Source organism: Callorhinchus milii, unplaced genomic scaffold (assembly GCF_018977255.1).
Source record: "Callorhinchus milii isolate IMCB2004 unplaced genomic scaffold, IMCB_Cmil_1.0 Scaffold3, whole genome shotgun sequence".
Lineage (NCBI taxonomy): Eukaryota > Metazoa > Chordata > Chondrichthyes > Chimaeriformes > Callorhinchidae > Callorhinchus > Callorhinchus milii.
In genome coordinates, this window is record NW_024704744.1 from 28,299,096 (window position 1) to 28,319,799 (window position 20,704).

Below are 20,704 nucleotides of genomic sequence, written 5' to 3' on the forward strand. Positions count from 1 at the left end.
AAACTATGTAGGGAGAAAGATTGTACGGTGAATCAACCCAGGTAGCTCTCATGTAATAAGTGGCTGTCGCTTGTACACATCAGTAACCTGGATTCAGACACAGATTATCATTCAATCACTATTGATTCTGCCTCCATAACTATTTGAGGCACAGCATTCCATACTTTACAGTCCTTGGTGTGAAAAGTCATGCTTCCTGACTTCAGTTCCAACCATTTCAGTTTTGATTTTAAGGCTATGCCCCTTTGAAATGGAGCAGAGATGATTTGGCAATAGAGCGAGTTAGATGGTCGCAAGTGGGTTGAATGGCCTCCTACTGTGTCATAGGTTTTGTGCTGTGTATTGCACAACAGACTTCACTAGAAATCGGAAGCCCTGGGTAATTTTTTACTTGCTAGTGTGAGTTATTGCAGTCAATTACAGAAGTCATAGTGGTCAGTTGACTCAAAATATCAGTTGTAATATGTAGATCATGATAAGCTGTTTTATCTTGTTCAGAATAGTACAACCAGAGGGCATGGTCTGCAATTGAAGGAGGGTAAATTAAAAACACATCTGTGGAAACGCTCTTTCGGTGGGCGAGTAGTAAATGTATGGAACAGGCCACCTAGGGAGACAGTGGCAGCAGAAAGTATCAATTCTTTCAAAAGCAAATTTATTTTTAGGAAATAATATCTCAGGGTCCAGTATATAGTTTGGGACGTGACATGAGAATGTGACTGCCAGGATGATGGAAGGCAATCTGAATGGTTCGTCCAGCAATTCTTATGTTGTTGAGATTAAAAATTGACATTGTGATAACCACCAGAGTCTCAGAAAGCCATTTCAATGGATTTTCATCAGTTATATGATTAAAAAAATCTACATGATTTTAAAAACTAAAACCTACTGCATAGAACAGATATAAAATCTCAATTCTGGCAATCCAACACAATAATCATCACTCAGATCATGATTTATAAGCCCATACATAGGGCTAATTTGTGAAGGCTGGAAGTTGAAGTTAAGACTTGTAAAAGGGAAAGTGTTCATTTGAACTCCTTGGTTGGCCTAAGCAGTGGGATTGGGATCAGACATTTCTGAAGGCCATCATATGATGAAAAAAGACTCCAGAGCAAAACGGACACCGATGGGGAGATGGTATTTTGTTTTTAACTGCATTTTAGTAATTTTCAGAAACCACAATTGCTGCTTCTCATCCCATTTGTGAACATCACAAATTAGCCGTTTATTGCTGCCGATTTCCGCTGGCCGTAACACAGCCGCTGGAAGGCTCCACATGTATCCACCTCAGATACGGGAGCAAAGTGACAATGTGTGAATGTGTGAAGATTCTGAAAGCAGAATTCCTACCTCTATAGGATCTCCAGCCTGAAAGTTGAGTTCATCACTGTTTCTTGCTTCGAATGGATACAGTGCTCGATAACTCACCAAAATGGCAGACTTTCGAAAAGTGGAGGTTTTACTTTTGCCCGCTGAAACTATAAAATGTGCAAAATTATTCACTGTATGAAGTTATCATCATACATAATAAAGTTGATGCATTTTGATATAGAGCCTTATGACTTTGAATATCTCAAAACACTTCACAGGATTTATTGTAAAGTGTAGTGACTGTGTATTTGTAGGCCAATGCAGCAACCAATTTGCACGTAGCAGTGTCACAGAAACAGCTATGAAGTGAATAACCAATTTTATCATGGGATAAACTCCTCTTCTCTTTTTGAGTAGTGCCATGGGAGTTTTAATATCCACCTGAACAGGTAGATGGGACAACAACACCAACTTGCATTTATGTAGCGTCCTTCATGTTGGGTAGAGTCCTGGAGAGCTTGACAGTGGCGGAATCTGACCACGAGCCAGGGTAGAGGGAGGTGACCATAAGCATGATCAAAAAGGAAGATCTTTAGTCAGAATTTGAAAGTGGGGAGGGAGGGGCAAGACAAGTGATTGAGGGAGAGTTCCAGAGTTTCAGGGCATAGTGGCTGAAGATACAGCTACCGATAGTGAAGTGGAGGGGACGAGGGACAAACAGGAAGCTGGAGCCAGCCGAGTGGAGGCAGTGGCTGGAGGAGTGGGGGGGTAACTGTGGAGGCCTATAGCTCAGTCGTCAAGACGTTTGCTCCACAAGCCAGAGGACTTGGGTTCCATTGCCAGGCATGGGAAACGTCGGGCAAGTTTCCTACTTCACACGCCTCTGTTTATCTAGTGGAATAAGACGTGATAAGGCACTATGTCAATTGCAAGGATTATTATTAATATAAGCAAATCGGCAAGGGTATGAAGAGATTTGAAAACGAGTGAGACAATCTTGTAATAATAATCCTTGCATTTGATATAGCGCCTTACCACGTCTTCGAGACATCTCAAAGCGCTTCACAGAATATATTGTAAAGTGAATTGACTGTATATTTTGTGGGCGAAACGTGGCAGCCAATTGCGCACAGCAGTGTCCCACGAACAGTCGTGGATTGAAGTGACAATTTTTTTATTTTTTTTGGAAGGAATTATTACCCCTGGAAAATCGACCCACCAATTGATTAACGAACGGGTTCCTACTTACTGCTAGTATACAGAGGCTTGTGGAATAAGGAAGCTTGCCCAACATTTCACGCTGCCGGGAATCGAATCCAGGTCTCTCGCTTGCAAGGAGTACTCTAACCACTGAGCTACAGGATTCCACAGATCTGGTCGATAATCGAACCGTTTGGTAATTAGAAACTAGCGAAGCCTGGCAGGGTCTTGTGTGATGGTGGTACAGAGTTTTGTGCGGGTAAGTATCCGGGCAGCGGAGTTTTGAATTTGTTGAAATTTGTGTATTGTGGAGTTGGGGAAACCAGCGAGGAGCGCATTGGAATACCCCAGCCAGGAAGTGACAGAGGCATGGACCACAGCACTGCAGTGCACCACCAGTCCTACATTACATGTTCAAAGTTTTGAGGTAAGGTTGAACCAACAACCTTGTGATTGAGAGTAGAGCATGCTGATACTGTGTAGTAATGTGATATAAAACAACATGTAGTTATATAGCACCATTCACGAAGGATTGTCTCGGACCATGTGGTTTGATGCCAAGCTGGAAAGAGATGGGAGGTGAAGGAAGGCACGGTCAAAGAGGAAAGATGTCAGATGTGATTTGTAGGCAAAGAGAAGGCAAGATGAAGAGATTGAAGCAGAGTTCCAGAGATTTGGGGCATAGTGGTTGATATAGCACCTGGGACACAAAACATCTGACAAGTAATTGTTGTGAAGTACACTAACTGCATTTATAGGTAACATAACTGTCAGTTTGCACAAAACAATGACCCACATACAGTCATCAAGTAGAAGACAAAATTAATTGGGGAATTCTCAAGACACTGGGAGAAATGCTTTTCTCTATTCAGGATTTAACGTTCACTTGAACAGGCAGGAAGGACATTGGTTTCATGTCTCATCTGAAGAAAAATGTCTTTAATAATACAGCACACCCTCTGTCCCAGAGGGTCAGCTTAGACTGTGCACTCAAATCCCTAACACTATGTGGGGCTTGAACTCTAAAACCTTCTGACCCATAGGCAAGAAGGCAACCAACTAAGCCAGACTGACTTAAGAGTGATGCAGCACTGCAGCATCAAGTGGTAAACAATCCCTACTGTTTTAGGGTTGGTACCTGAAGCTGGAGGCCACCATGGCATGAGGTTTCCGCACATTAGTTCTATCTGTCTGCCCATATGACCGAAAACAAACACAGCCAGAGAGAAATGTGATAAAGGAGACGCCATGGTTTTCAACAGGAGAGGACCTGATGTCATCAGAAACGATCTACCCTCCTTGAGATAATACAAATTTACATTCATACAGCGCCTTTCATGTGAGGACAGGCTCCTAAGCATTTAACAATGCTGGCTTGGCACCTTGAGCTGGGGGTGGAGAGGGAAAAGATGACCAAAGAGATAGGTCTTGAGATGGACCTTGAACAGTTATAAAGGAGAAAATGCAAGGATTATTATTATAATAATAATGAACAAGCACAGGTGTGGGTGACACCAATAGAGTCTGAAAAGTAAAGCCTGGATTGGAAAATTGTTTTAAAATATTTCAGTACTGACATCAAAACCAAAACTAGGGGATTTCATTGAATTACCTTCCTTCCTTGATCCGTGTATTGGCTTATCATCAAAATGTTTCAGCAGATCTTTCAGTTTCTCCTGCACGTCAGTTCGTGAATGACGTTTTTCAGACTCATCTCGTTTTACAGATTCTGCTCTTCTCTTCTCTTCCTCCTCTCGCTGACGCTTTTCCTCTGTTTCTCTTAGATTCTGAGCTCTTTGCTTTGCTTCGTCCTCCTGCCAGCGTTTCTCTTCAGCCTCCCGCTGAAGTTGCGCCAGCCTCCTTTTTTCCTCCTCTTCTCGGCGACGCTTCTCTTCTGCAAGGCGGTGATTCTGCGCCTCAATTTCTCTTTGTCTGGCGGCGGAGTCTTCAGCTTTCCTTTTCTCTTCATCCCGGATTTTCTCTTGAAGTCGCTCTTCCTCGAGCTTCCTTTGCCTTTCTTCCTCTTCTCTTCTGACTTTTTCTTTCCAAAGGTTTTCTTTCTCCTGTTTTGCTTTTCTAAGGAGTTAAAAAAAAATTCAAAATGTTCTGCTGTATTGTTGCTTATTGCGTTGGTAAACCTTTGCAAACAGGCCATTCCCAACCTCTCTGTTAGTGTCAACATTTGTGGTGTAGTGGAGCAAGTGGGTGAGGCTGTTGGTCCAACAGCCTCACCCACTTGCTCCACTACACCACATTTGACCTTTGTATCACCTGCCTCCACTGCCCCACAAACAGTGAGCAAGCTTTCAGACACTTTGCCCACGTTCTCTTGAACCCTGACCCTAAATCCCCCACTTCCCTATGTTTGACAAATGTGTCTACAAAACTCTTTTTTGACTGAACTTTCGACCACCTCCTCCCTGCTTCTCATATCCCATCCTGCTCAGACTCCCATTCCATCGCTGTAAAATGCTTTGAGGCATTCTCTAAAGTGGAAATCTGAAGGAAACATCTTCTTAAACAAAGCCAGTACCGAAATCAATCAACACCAGCGAAACATATATCAGCTAAAATGTCAGAGTGGCTTTAACAATCATTAACAGGGCTTTTATTCTGATTACTGACAAATATCTAAATAATCAGTTATTCTCTATCCATTATGAAATTGCTTTTGGATGCACTGCAAATATCATGAAGTGTTAGAGCGACACAGAATTAATTTATACAAATAGTATTAGGAAAAAAATGGTTTTATCCTTTGCTCAGTGTACCATGGGCTATCATGAGTTAGTATTACTGATGGACACAGAATAATCTCATGTCCAGTTAGTTGGGTGTAGGAGGAATTGGACCAGAATTATAAAACCAAAACACAGCAAGATTTGAGGTAACAAGTTAAAATATCCTGGAAGAATTTGCAATGCGTTTCTGTCAATAATTCATCTGGATTCTTTTAATTACTTAATAACTGCAGATAGGTTAAAGGACAGAAGGTGAGGGTTATCATAAACATGTCTAAACTCACTAATTGCGTGCAAGATTCTGAATGCCGATCAGAATCCAAGAAACTAGAAATGGCAGAGAAAAGCAACTGTATCTTACAATGGATATTGATATGGAAATACTGTACTTTGAAGTCCTATGTCTTGAACCCTCTTCATTTTCTTTCTAAAATGAAAACACGTTCATTTCTGCTGATATCTGCTCATAACATATAGACCAAGTCCTAAAATTATCACTGTCAAAGTTCTGTAACCTTCCCCAGTGTAATCAATATCCTTCTGACGAAAGGATGCCCAAAATTTGACACGGTATTGTGACTAAATGTAGCAACACTAGCCATCTACACTTGGTTAGAATAACATATTTTGTTTTATAGTCAAATAACCTTCAAATGCAACCAAGTATTCGATTAACTTTTGCTAATAGCTTTACATTCACTGGAAGATTTCAGAAGAACAATCAATAATCACATGAAAAACCCTTTGCTTCACCTCTACTATTGAGAATCTTTTGGGTTGTGAACACATACTTTACTGTTTTATTTTCTCTCATATGCCTTACCTTATATTCATCTACATGAAAATCCTTCTGCCAACCCATCTGTTTAATTGGTTCATCTTCCATTCCATGCTTCTTCCTTACATCACTCCTCTAGCCATATAGCTAAGTAAGTAACAAATGGCACTATTTTCCAAATCATTTCTTGGCTCTGGTCCCTGAAGACATTCAAAGCAATCTTATGAAATAAATATTTATTCCTTAACATAAAAATAAATGACCTTATGGCGTCCTCCTCTTCTCGTTTCTTCCTCGCTAACTCTTCAGCTTTTTTCCTTTCTACTGCTCGGATTTTATCATCTTTGATTCGACAGAGCTGCTCCAGAGCAAGCTGCTGTTTGCTGAAGCGCTCTCGCAATTCCTGTTCAGGGAAAATACACAGGTTACATAGGGCGATGTGCTTGCCCCTCCCCACCCACCTCCATGACCCAAACATTTTACTATACCGATTTTTAAGCTGCTGCCATTACACAGATTAGTTCTAAAAGCACGAACAGCACATGCGTTTTACAATGACCATTAAGATGAAAATACTGCATGTGCAGAGGTATGTGCACTCATTGCAGCCACTGCTTGCTGCACACAGATTGAACTTCACAGCAAACTGTGGATCCCAGTCATCCTTCAATGGTGGTAAATATAGCACTTTGACAATGTGTGCTTCTAATGGGAAATACCAATAATCATCTACACTGTCAAAGTGCGCTAAAACAAAGGTGTTTCTCTCTCCACCCCTTGCTACAATAATTATATCTTCACAATCCTTTTTGTGCAGCACATTATATATGCAAGTAAAAATATTTAAATAAACTGACCAAAGTTAGTACAGATCTCAGCAGAGGCCAGTTTGGAGTCAGTATTTTGGTAATGTCACTTTCACTGGTCCTTACTAACATGAACTGAATATTCCCATGATAAATTCTATTACAAGAGTTATGACAATTTTGCCCTCTTCCGCAAATACTTTATTCACTTTTTAGATTCTTATTACTTACTTAACATTTACTGCATAATATTTGCCCACATTAAATGTGATTTCCCCCTTGGCAGCTCAACACCCTATCAACCCAGATCCCCCTGTAACTAACCATTACTTGCAACTATCCGAGTTAGCGATCAGCAAACTGGCTGACAGGTTTGCTTCTGTCCCTTCTCCTAAATCATTTATACAAAGGTAAATATATTATTATAGTATTAAATACATAAATAATGATCATTATTAATAGTATGGGACTTTACCTGGATTCCCAAAGAACCACATGTTTTCTCAATGGAATACAATGTTATAGTGTGCCAGTTATGAATTGTACATTATATCTTCCTCCCCTTGAGTAACAATTACAGGTATTTGGTATCAAGAAGATTATGTTTACTAAAAAGACTATTTTCTCAATAGTGTTGAGATCTTCTCTTTCCTACCTCACCTGAAACTCCTTATGCTACCTGAATACAATTATGTTAGTGACAGTAACACTCTCTCATCAATCACTGAGCATTGAGTTATTTTAAAAAAAATCTCGGCAAGTTTTCACTCACCATGTTTCAAGACTATCTAATCTGTTTGAAGTCTTATTTTCCTCTGCAACCAGTGAACAATTCACTATAAGAATGTCCAGAACTGTGTGTTGACAGCAAGTAATGGGAGAAATGATGGACTAGTGAACATTTCCATCCCACCTTCTGATGGATGGGCCATTTGTTCAGTGGGAAGCACTTTATACTTCACATTATTCAAGTGAACAATGCAATTTAAGTCTTCAATAAATATAATGGCCGAAATTTTCCCCTCAATATCCCAGTGCTAACACCACAATGGTTGCTCTAAAGGATTTATATTTGCAACAGTGACACAAGTAATTCTTCCCACTATGAAAGGGGCAGAGCATTCGAAAAGGACGCAGAGTGATAACAAGATAGCATGACCTCAACCTTTGTGCCCCTTTCACCCATTTTTTTCTTTCTCAGTTTCAAAAAAAAAAAGATTTACAGGTAGTTTCATAATATCTAACCTTTTTTAACATGAGTTTCATCTCAAATTCAAAAATCCCATTGTAGAGGCATTGTCTTACTGGAAGAATTCCATATCTAATCCCATGCTGCCAGCAGCAGAAACAGAAGAACAGAAAGCTCTCTTTTTGCACTGTAAGTGCATTCTTAAAAAAGATTGCCAGATATTGACTCTGCAAAATCATCTTCTGCATGCACCATTCTTTACCTTCACTGGGTTGTCGTGGGAAGCTAGCAATTGGAAGTATGGGAGGATATAGGGCGGGTATTGAGCGAGGTGGTTTCAGGCCATTCACACCGACTTTGAAGAGGCCTTTTTCAAAGCAATGTTAGCACTGAGGCTCAAGTCACCTGTTTGTTTTCTCAACCAGCAACCAGAAAACTGTACATAGTGTCAGCTGTGCAACTTCCTTAAATAACTCAACAGCATTACAGAGAATACAGTTATTTTTGTTAGAGGCAAAAATGATGCATTTTGCTGTGCACCAAAGTAAAACTTTTTAAATCAGAGGGGAAAATTGAGGCCGATGTGAGTGACTTTAATACAAACAAAACAGCACAAGAGGAGAAAAAACAGTAGGTAAAAAAAATGTAAGACTAAAGTTAAGTTTAAACACGAGGGTAGAAAGCATTAGTAAACTGTGTACAAAACAAAGCGGCCAGCAATGAAGTATGTCTGAACAGAGTACATGGTTACGCAATAATGAACAGACTTCTATAGGAATTGGAAAATGCGGATTGTGCTTTACTGTTTATTAACATGACATTAATATATCACAGGCACTGAAACTCTGAAGATGAAATACTAAAAGCTCCAGTTTTCATAGAGATCCTGGATAGCAATCCCCTTGTACCTAAGCAATTGGTATTTCAGTGCAAGGAATTGCAGAATCTGTTGTGATGAATAGTTTTCTATTGGTCTCATCAGCATAGCCACAAAAGTCTGACAGAGGTGTGCAGGGCATTCTCTGCATGTTATTATGAATCATAGAATCCTCCAGCACAGGAGGCGGCTATTTGGCTCATAGTGTCTAGGTCAGCTGTGAAAGCACTATCCAATTAATCCCACTCCACCACTCTTCCCCATAGCCTTGCAATTTTTTTCTTTTCAAGTAAATATCCAATTCCCTTTTGAAAGTTATTGCTGAATCTGCTTCCACCCTTTCAGGCAGTACATTCCAAATCTTAATAACTCGCTGCGTAAAGAAATGTCTCCTCATCTCCCCTCTGGTTCTTTTACCAATAATCTTGAATCTGTGTCCTCTGGTTCATAAATGCCTTCATAAACTGATCGTGTTTTCTTTTTTTTAAAGAAACAGAGATAATCGTTTTCTTTGGATCTCCCTTTAACACAAACAACTCTTCTCTTTATATGACCTCCCTGAATAGATTTCCCTCTTAGCAAAAAAAAAGTATAAATAGTTGCAGCTCACAGTGAGAAGCAAAGGTTTCAGCGCTTTGGAACGTCTTCCCGACGTGAAAGGCGCTCTATAAATGTATTTTTTTGTTTGATTTTCTCTGTCCCAAGAATCTCCAAAAAAATACTAGCCTCTCCCCTGTTTAAAGTGTTGCCTTGTTTTTTTAAAAAACAGTGTATTTGTTGGAGCATTGGAACTTAAGTGGGTGTTGGAAAGTGTTATTGCACTTCTCAAAGAACTAGTAAAACTTGTTTATACTTTCAGTTCCCAATGTGCTGGGCTGCTCTTTTTACTTGGGAACAGAGACTAGTGAAAGTGAAGTCAAGAGGCAGGGGATCATTTAACAAGAGTCACAAAAAGATCTTGATATTCTGTCCTCTTAAAATCACAGGCGACACCTGACTGACTTTTTTTGCTCAGCTGGGTGTCAATAAGTCCAGAAATGCATCTTCATGCTTGAGTATCCAAACCAGACTGGGAGTTCTACCCATGTTTACTGCCTACACATAGAAATTTAACTGTGCGTGGAATGGAATGTGCACAGACCCCTGGAGCTGCACGCTGTGCTTACCGAATTCTGGAGAGAATCTGTCGTAGGTTTGCAACAGCCAAGCCTTGGGACCCCAGAGTATGTGTATTGGGGTCCTGCAAGTTAACCAGGTAAAATCTCATTGCTTGCTAGTCCTGCTCTTGTCCAAGTAGGACCATCCTACTTGTTAGTGCTTTCGCTTGCAGGTTAACAGGAGCCTAGTGGGAGGAATCCCAGCTCACATTCATCAGTTTACCTCTCCATGTCTTGCCAATGAGCCAAGCTGACCGATGTGCAAAGAGCAGTAACCTGGAATACCACAGATCCACCTGGTTCAAAATCACCACAGAGGGTTGAGCCGATCTGTCATTCTGTTACCAAACACCTCATGGTGAACTCAGCTCAGGTCCAAGGAGACCCCGCTTAGCTCAGCCACAAATGGCATTCAATAAGTGTAGGTTGGGCCCTCACTAGATGGATAGAGGTTCCAGGAAATTGTTGCAAGTTTCTTGACAAGCAGCAGAAATGCATGATAGCACTACCGTCATCCTCCTGTCCACAGCTCAGACATACATCCCTACCCAGTGAGCAATGGTTCTACCAGTTGAAAGTGCAGAGCTTCAGCTGAAGTTGCTTATATACCTCTCTATATACCAATCAAGGTGGATACCTTGGATATGTGGTGACTGACTGATATGTGGTGGGTGTGAAATTGAAGAATTTACAAAAGGAAACAAAATAATAAGAATAAAATAACTGATCAAAGTAATTGTAATACATTACATCCTCCAATTTTACAGGTAGGGAGATTGTAATGTGATCATCTCATGAGGTTTAGCAGTGAGCTGGTGAACAAAGATTAGACTAAGAAGAACCTCAGGCACAATAATGCTAAGTTATCTTGGTTTCAGCTTTATGCACATTTCCAACTCTCGTCAGCAACTAGTTTTATTTTTAAAACAGATGCTGTGAGAAAAGAAAATAGGGATTGAGGAGAGGCAGAGCATGAAGAGAAAAACAATCACACAAAGTTATCTGCCTAATTTCAATCTATTGTGTACCTGCTGGCATTTCACATTTCCAGAATTTTCCACATCCAGTCTGTTGTGAACATAAATATTTTTGAAGCAAACTGGAATGACCTTTGACATATTACAAGAAAAAAACCTAAACAGTATGTTATCACACATTTTGATGTGATGAGCCTAATTTATCATTTGCTGCAATATAGGCTGAGGCAGCTCATTATAAAAGTGTCTATTTTACTGCACAATGAAGGAGAAACTACAAAATGGTTTTGGGCGGTGCATTTCTATTTAACTTGTATCCATTCAGCTAAAAGTCATTAAGTACTATGAAGGGTAATACTTTCTCACTTAAGTTCCAGTCCTACATTGTGATTTGAGCTCACAGTTGTTCCTCTCGTACAGTAGCAGAGGAGTGTTCCATTGCTGAAAGTCCTGCCTTTGAATGAATCATTATGTTAATTCAAGGTCCCTTCTGACTGTTCAGGTGGATGTTAATGATCCCATGATAACATTCAAAAGAAGAAAGGAGTTTCTCCTTGGTGTCTTGGTCTATGAACAACCAGATTAATTGCCATTCACCTCATGGCTTTTTTGAGGACTTGCTGAAGCAATTGGCAGCCATGTTTGTCTACAAAAATACTTGTCTATACTTGACAGTAGTTACTTGTGAAGCGCTTTAAGATTTTGTGACATGATAAGATGTTATAGAAATGCAAGTTCTTTCTTTAGTCATCCAGTATCAGCATCAAGAGGATAGAGAATCATCCCCATCCCCCACCACTACTCTGTTCCTATTTTATCCCATAATATGAATCATATCTGATAAACCAGTAAAGTCTTCCACTTCCCATTTCCCACACCGCCTATCCTTATGGCCCTTTCTGAATGACACCAGGAAGCATTTCTTTACACCAGGGACAATGAATGGCTGGAATGGGATGATGGTAAGATGGTATTTTTAAAGGATGTATTAAGGATGCAAATTGGGTCAAAAGGCCTTCTTCATCCAAACCTCTCTCGTCATGTTAATATATAGAAGTATTTTGCAAAATTCATATTTTAAATGTTATTTTACAAATGCAATTAATAGCACTGGGTAAATATCACATTGATTTCAGTCTGTAGTTATCCAGAATATGACCAATAACAGTCTATGTTTCCAACCCTGCTTCTCCCCAATTCAACAGATTAAGTCTGGGTAACAAAAAGTGTGCAAAACTTTACAAAATCCAGTGTCATTAATTTGAAGTACTCATTAGTTAAATATGTGCCATTAGAAATATGTGCAGTTCCATTCACATTTGTTTGTATAAAATTCAGTATGTGTACCTTTCTTTCCTCCATGCAAGTTACTGTGGCTGTGTATGTGTGTGTGTGTGGGGGGGGGGGGAAGGCTGCACAGCTTGTGTACAGGAAAGACTGTCAGTCTGATCAGATTATTTCTCTTGTTAGGAAGACAGCGATTTTATTGGGTCATGGGAGATTTCTGGAGTATACTTAGAAACATGATCAGATGCACTGAGGATATATTGTCAATAAAGCACAACTGGGTAAGTGATTGGAGAAACGGTAAAACATAGAAGCAGGGAGAAAATAATACATTTCCAGCAAATAACCTTTAGTAAAAGGAACAAGTTGCTGAGACAGCCCAGCAGAGAGAGAAGGCACTCAAGTACAGATTCTTCAATTTCCTCACACTGTAAGATAACAAAGCAGGGGAAAAAAACAAAAGATCAGTTGTTCACTGAATGCATAAAGACTGTACTATGAAGTGCCAATAACAGAGGATTTCTACAGAAGAAAAAGGACATGCAAAGGAAGATTCAGATTTCTCACAGTTGTTCCTCAAAATTACCACTCCACAAGTTCATGCTAATTTTACCACAGCCAGAATCAGAACTGTGAATCACCAGTACAAAAGGCAGACACAAGAAGGCAATTCAGTAACTGGAGCATGTTGATTTAGAAGTTCAGGTTATTAAGTGTCTTGCTAGAAAATGTGTTTGCTTTTTAAAGCAGCTGTCCTGTGGATAAACAGTTATCAGAAGTGCGGTTCACTTCAGGGTTCTGGGTAGCTTCTGGCATTAAAAAATGGCCAACTCCAGATCATCAGGTGTCACATCTTGTCTGCTTGGCACAGGAAGTGTTGCTAGCGTCACTTCCCGCATGCTATACAGGCATAAAACCCCACAGGAAGTGATGGTGGTGGCAATCTGCCACAACCAGGAAATTGGCCATTTTCTCGCACTCCCTTTAAAACATGTAATCTGAGATCCTGGACCAGATGATTGCTCTATAATGTGTTACTGTAGCCAGTTTAGTGCAGCTTCCAACCTTCAATTTGTCAGTGTGATGAATGAATGGAAGAATATCATGGAATATAACAAGGGCACCTGACCCATCAAACCCATTCCTCCCACAGATCACATCTGATCCACTCAACCCAATTAGTCTCCTGAGGAAAAGTTATGAGACATTCCCCCCTCCGCCCAAAAATGTCAAGTGAAACATAAATTTCACCTGCTACATCTAACAATTTCATCCCAGACCAGTCCCATTCCTTGGCGCACATTTGTTTGATCCCAGCAGGAACCATCTGTACTTTATAATCTTTTTTTTCCCAACTAGGTATTTATTCATTCTTAAAATAATAATAATTATTGCATTTGATATAGTGGCTTATCACGTCTTCAAGATGTCTCAAAGTGATTCACAGAATATACTGTAAAATGAATTGACTGTGTATTTTGTGGGCGAATAATAATAATTAAGAATTAATAAAAAAGTATTAACTGGCACAGCAGTGACTGCACCACATACCCAATAAATTCCCTCTTCCCTGTGATCATCATCATAACTGTTAAACATTTTGTGAAGTTAATCATGAATGAAAGGTCCTATGCATATGCAAGCTGGTCTGTGACTTTGCTTGAGGTTTGTTAATTAGGTATCAATTTCCCACAAGCTACATGCCCACGGTCCAAGTTAAATAACCTAACAATCTGCATTAACCACTTTTCTCTCAACACCAAAAGACAAAGTCATACAAAAGCCGATCACACAGAGTGAAATTTGAGTGACCAACACTGAAAATCAGAACCTTCCGAATTTCCATTTTAAGGAATATGCTGTGACTGGTGTCTTAATCCTGATAGCTCTACTCACACATTTCTTACAGTGACTGATGAAAAATACATTGCACCCTGCACAACTCAGCATCATAAGGGAATGATAATAGAAAGTCTAATAAATCCTTACCACTTCCAGGATCTGTTTTCTAGGATCAAGCAAAACAGATATTTCTGAAACAGTCAGCATTCCACTAATATCAGCAATTTAAAAAAAATGTAGGCAAATGCAACACCTCACTCTTAAGAAAAGCAGTTACAAATTGAAATTGTAAAAAGGCATAATAAAATTAACTTGGAAAAGTAATACTCTGAGTTACCACAAAAATCTAATGATTTAGGTCTGATCCCATTCTCTCCAGTTAAACTACAGAAGGTTGGCGTTGGGTTAAGAGAAGGGAAATCAAACCTTTGAATAAATAGCCTTTAAAATCTCTTAAAGACCAGTTTAAAAAGTTGCATTGGCAGAGAATCTTGACTGCACTCTTGGCTCAGGGTAAAGAAGTGAAGAAAATGTGTTTTAGATGACAGGTTCCATTAAGGTAGAGAGAAGACAAACCTGTCTTGGCAACGGAGCACAAAGCCTAACATTAAAATGCAATTCTAGTCCCATACAAGACATTCAATATATCCTAATAAACAGAATTGAAGCTGAAAGGTATATGGACCATATGGGAATGATGGCGGAAATAGATTACCTTCAGTTGGCTGTTAAAAGCATCCATTTCTGCAAGTTTGTCAGCTGTTTGTTTTTCCAATTCGTTTAGCTGTTGGCGAAGTCGCTCGCAAGATCTCTTCTTCTCTGCATTACTCCTGTTTAACAGCACCGTGCTTGAATCTGAGGAACAAACATCTTACTTTGAACAACAACAGCTTGCATTTATATAGTGCGAATACCATCTCGAAATACTTAATAGTGGAAGAGCTTGACGCCAAGACGGGGAGAGGTGACAATGGGCATGGGTGAAGAGGAAGGTCTTCAGGTGTGATCTGAAGATGGGCAAGGAGGGGGAAGGTAGAGGGATTGAGGAAGAGAGTTTCAGGGCATAATCGCTGAATCAAGGCCACGATGGTGGAGTGAAGAGAATGAGAGACGTGCAGGAGGCGGAGCGAATGGGGCGGGTAGAGAATTGGGTATCTATTTCCCATAGGGAGAGAAGTAGGGTGTAGGCATTTCGAAGAGGTAGGGTAATGCCAGAGAGTCAAGTGATTTGTAGAGGAGTGTAAGGATCTTGAAATTGATCCAATCTGCAATAGCGGGCCAGTGGAGCCTGGCAAAGACTGGGGTGATGGGGGTATGGAGTTTGGTGCAGGTGAGGAAATGGGCGGCGGAGTTTTGAATTAATTGATTTGAAGAATGGTGGAATTGGGGAGGCCACAAAGGCATGGGGAGGCATTGAAATAATCGAGGTGGGAGGTGGCGAATGAGTGAATCAATAGGGAGACTTACATCAATCGGTTTTGTTTTAAACACTGGTTACGACACTGGTTACTGACTAGTGCATTGATAAGTATGACTTAAAGAGCTTTTATAGTCACGATATCAATGGCGAGATGCCAAATGATTCCCTGAGCTCCTGAGTAAGCCTCTAATAGACATTTCAGGATTCAGCCATCCTCTGTAGCAATTTACAATGCCAGTCAGAGCCAGCATAGTGGAGCTTACACCCATCATTACGTTCTACCTAACGTTCTGCATACAGTGTTTTAAAACATGGTTTACCAATCACACTTAATAATAATAATAATAATCCTTGCATTTGATATAGCGCTTTTCACGTCAGGAGGACGTCCCAAAGTGCTTCACAGAACATACTGTAAAGTGAATTGACTGTATATTTGTGGGCGAACGCGGCAGCCAATTGCGCACAGCAATGTCCCACAAACAGTCGTAGATTGAAAATGATCAATTTATTATTGTTTTTGGTTTTGGAGGGATTATTATTAGGCGTGTGGAGTAAGGAAACTTGCCCAAGATTTCGCCCTCTGCCTGGAATTGAACTCAGGTCTCTCGCTTGCAAAGCGAGTGCTCTAACCACTGAGCTACGGGACTCCACTTGGTGTGCAGTGAGACTTTTAACATACAATAATAATCTTTGCATTTGATATAGTGCAATACCATGTCAATGAGATTTCTCAGTGATCTTACTGTGAAATATAGTTACTGTGGACCCTACCCTGCACGAGGGGCGCTCCTTTCTTCCTCATATCCGCACCACAACTGGCACCGCCTTCCATCACCTCCGAAACATCGCCAGACTACGGCACTACCTCACCCCTCACGCTGCTGAAACTCTGGGTCCACGCCTTTATCACCTCAAGGCTGGACTATGGGAACTCTCTCCTCGCCGGCCTTCCGGCACCTCCCTCCACAAGCTGCAGGTCATTCAGAACTCTGCAGCTCGTGTACTGTCCCGCACCAGGCTTCGCGACCACATCACTCCCACCCTCGCTCGCCTCCACTGGCTCCCCATCCCCCAGAGGATTGAATTCAAGATCCTCATCCTCACCTACAAGGCCATTCACGGCCTTGCTCCCTCCTACCTCTCCGACCTACTATCCCCCTACTTCCCTGCCCGTACCCTCCGTTCCTCTGGCTCCGGTCTGCTCCACATCACCCGCCCCAACCGCCCTACCATCGGTGGCCGGGCCTTCAGCCTCTCAGCCCCTGGGCTCTGGAACTCTATCCCCCAGTGCCTTCGCCTTGCCTTCCCTTTCCTCCTTCAAGACCTTTCTCTTTGACTGTGCCTTCAGCTCCCCTCTCAATTCTCTACCCCCTCCTCGCCCTCTCCCCTCCCCTCACCATTTCATCCCTGCTCTGGTCCTGACCCAACTGTCCAGCGCCTTGGGACATCCTCCCGACGTGAAAGGCGCTCTATAAATGGAATCTTGTTGTTGTTGTATAGAAATGCAAGTTGTTGTTGTAGGGAAATATGACAGCCAATTTGTGCAGAACAATGTCCCACAAATTAGAATAAGCTCACAATAATAGGTGGCACACCGTACAAAGCACAACAGTGAGAATTTGGGTTCCTGTCCTCAGGCTAATTGATCTGAGACTGATTGTGCATATAGAATCATACAGCACAGAAAGAAGCCATTTGGCCCATCGCATCTGCGCTGGCTCCTAAAAGAGCAATCCAACTCAATCCCACTGGCTTGCTCCATAGCCCTGCAATCCTGTCCTCCCAAAATACCCATCTACTTCTCTTTGAAAGTTGTTATTGAATCGGCTTCCACTATCGTTTCAGGTAATGCATTCCAGATCCGAACAACTCGTTGGGTGAAAACCTCTCTTCATAACTAAGGTCCTTCATTCCTGGTACCATCCTGGTAAACCACCTTTGCACCCTCTCCAATGCCCTAACATCTTTCCTAAAATGCGGTGCCCAGAACTGAACACAGTACTCCAACTGAGGCCTAACCAGCATTTTATAAATATTTAACATAACCTCCTGACTTTGGAATTCTATGTCCCTATTTATAAAACCTAGTATCCTGTATGCTTTTTTTTTTAAAAACAGCTTTATCTACTTGTCCTTCCAACTTCAGAGATTTGCTTATGTGGACCCCCAGGTCTCTGCTCATTTGCCCCCTTTAAGATTGTACCATCAGCTTATACTGCTTCTCCTCATTCTTCCTACCAAAATCCAACACTTTGCATTTCTCCACATTAAATCTCATCTGCCATGTTTCTGCCCATTTCACCAATATATCTAAGTCTGGTGCTAGCTATCCTCCTTACCATTATCTACTTTTCCGAGCTTAGTATCGTCTACAAATTTGGAAATTGTGCTCCCTACATCCAGTTCCAGATCATTAATAATCCCTCCAAAACAAAACAATAATAAATTGGTCATTTTCAATCCACGACTGTTTGTGGAACACTGCTGTGTGCAATTGGCTGCTGCGTTTCGCCTACAAAATATATACGGTCAATTCACTTTACAGTCTATTCTGTGAAGCGCTTTGAGACGTCGAGAAGACGTGAAAAGCACTATATCAAATGCTAGGATTATTATTAATATAGATCAGAAAGAGCAGTGGGCCCAATACTGACCCCTGAGGGACACCACTACACACCTCCCTCCAGTCAGAAAAGCAACCGGTTACTACCACTCTTTGCTTTCTGAGGCATTTAGGCAACTGACAGATAACTCATAGTTCAGCAGACTGACAGAGGTCAGACACTCCCACATGGAGAGATGTGGGCGCAGAGATCAAAAACACGTGATTGAAAGTGTCTGTGGCCTTGCATCTTTGGTTTTCAAGTAGTACAGCTGATTAAAAACATTGTTTACCGATCACACTTGGCGTACAGTGAGACTTTCAACATATACTAATAATCCTTACATTTAATTTAGTGCCTTATCACGTCGTTGAGATTTCTCAAAGTGCTTCACATGATTTTTCTCTGAAGTATAGTGACGTAGGGGCCATTGAATCTTTAATGTCCCACTACATAGGCAGCCGGGATCTTGGTTTAACATCTCCAATGAAGGTCGTCACCAACTGACAATGCAGCCCTCACTCAACATTAAACTGGAGCGGTAGTCTAGACACTGAATTCAAAGATCCAACATGGGGCTTGTTCCAAACAGTTTTTCAACATATTAATCGATTTAATCTAGTTTTCTTTTCTAAAAGATCTGGAGCCAGTCCTCAACGAAGACTGAATTATACCAAATTCACATGTGGGATCTTCTCATAATCCTTAAATCTATCAGTGCCGAGTGTCAACAATGTATTATGGAGGCTGGTCAAACAGAATCAGAGCAGAAAAGGATTACTGGATAATGCTGCATATATACAAGGCAAAGAAATATGATCTGTTTTTACAAGAGAATTGATAGAAGTTGCTATTCACTCATTTTATAATAATCTTTAAGATTGTGGAGTCCTGCAATGTATTGATTAGAGCAACCCGAGTCTTCTCACTTGCCTCACAAGTGAAAGGACCCGGGTTTGATTCCTGAGCAGGTCGAAACCTTAGGCAAGGTTTGTTACTTCACACGCCTCCGAATACCTAGCAATAAGAAGGAACCCAGTTGTTAGTCGATTGGTGGATCGCTTTTGTGGAGGTAATAATCCATTCCCCAAAAATGTATAATAATAATTTGGTCACTCATTCCACAACTGCTTGTAGGACACTGCTGTGCACAATTGGCTGGTGTGTTTTGCCTGCAAAATATAGTCAATTCACTATATATATTCATAGAATATATATATATATATTCTATATATTCTGTGAAGCAGTTTGAGATGTCTTGAAGAATGATACGTTGCTATATCAAATGCAAGAATTATTATTATTATTTTAGCACCTTCACATTATCGAACTGTGTCAAAGAAATTCACAGCGATGTTATCTGCAGGCTTCCTGTTAACTTTATTGTTAGCTTCTCAAGAGGATGTCACCCAACTCTATCTCTCTGCCTTCCCCCATGATTCCAAGACAACAGCTATTTTGAATGATTGCCTCAATGAGAGCTAACTTTCTCCAGTTGAATGTCAACAAGACAGAGGCTCTCTGCTTGGCTCCCGTCAACACCTTCTCACCTTAGGCACTGACAGTATCAATCTAAACGGATGCGCACTCCAGAGCCAATGTGAAACCTCAACCCCTTGTTTGATTCTCAATTGTTCTTTTAAACCCCCATACCCTTGCTCTGAGCCATTGAGCATTCACCCACCTCTGCAACATTGCAACCTCCGTATCTACCTCTCCCCTCAGACCACTGAGATCCTTATCCATGATTTTATCATGTGCATCAATTACGCCAACTCTCTGGTTGCCAGATTTCCCAACACTTCCCTCGACAAGTTGCAGACCATCCAGAACTCTGCAGCTCTTGGCCTCTCCCACACTAAACTCTGCGAGCCTATCATCCCCATCCTTGCTCAAATCGCTGGCTGAACAGAGGGGGATGAGGGGACGAGAGAGAGAGAGAAAACACAAATGTGGGAAATGGACAATTACTCAGAAAGTACTTACTCTGGAAAGTGTTGGACTGACTGTGTTTTATTTGGTCGCTCAGAGCCTGTTTTTCAGGAATTAGCTGACTCAGCATTTTCTGATAGTCCTGCAAGAACAGATGTAGGCATGGAGTTTTCAAATGGATTAAAAGCAAGACAGTAAAAAAACATATTCCATAGCAATCTGAAATGCAACTTCTGAAAGATTACAGATGCTCAGATTAAATGCATTCAGCAAACATTAAAGAACTAAAGCAAATACTGAGATTCTAAATCACATCAGTATATTTATTCAGATATCCTGGAGTGACTTGGGGAAGCAGCAACACATTAATAGGATGTCAATCCAATCACTGAGTTAGCTGTGGAAAATCTGGAAAGATGGAGTTACTCATCTGAGCACTAAACTGCAGCTGAGTCCTCTGATCCGATCCATTCTATCTGGCTGAAAGGGTACGGACTTTGAAGAAAGACAATGAAAATTAAAAGCCGTGTTTCCTCTCTGATTAATTTGAGAATTTTTTAACAGTCACTGGCAAACCA

The 20,704-nt window shown here is 40.9% G+C and overlaps 1 protein-coding gene across 1 annotated transcript in view; it reads right to left on the minus strand.

Moving 5' to 3' along the window:
• The window catches only part of LOC103184995 (intersectin-2), a 122,921-nt gene that overhangs the window by 40,266 nt on the left and 61,951 nt on the right, over positions 1–20,704 (minus strand). Inside the window, exons 15-20 of the mRNA XM_042333599.1 lie at positions 20,181–20,268; positions 14,884–15,023; positions 12,674–12,754; positions 6,297–6,436; positions 4,127–4,590; positions 1,354–1,481 (exon numbers count right to left, since the gene is read on the minus strand). Coding sequence (XP_042189533.1) covers positions 1,354–1,481; positions 4,127–4,590; positions 6,297–6,436; positions 12,674–12,754; positions 14,884–15,023; positions 20,181–20,268 — 1,041 coding nt within the window. The remainder of the gene's footprint in view (positions 1–1,353; positions 1,482–4,126; positions 4,591–6,296; positions 6,437–12,673; positions 12,755–14,883; positions 15,024–20,180; positions 20,269–20,704) is intronic.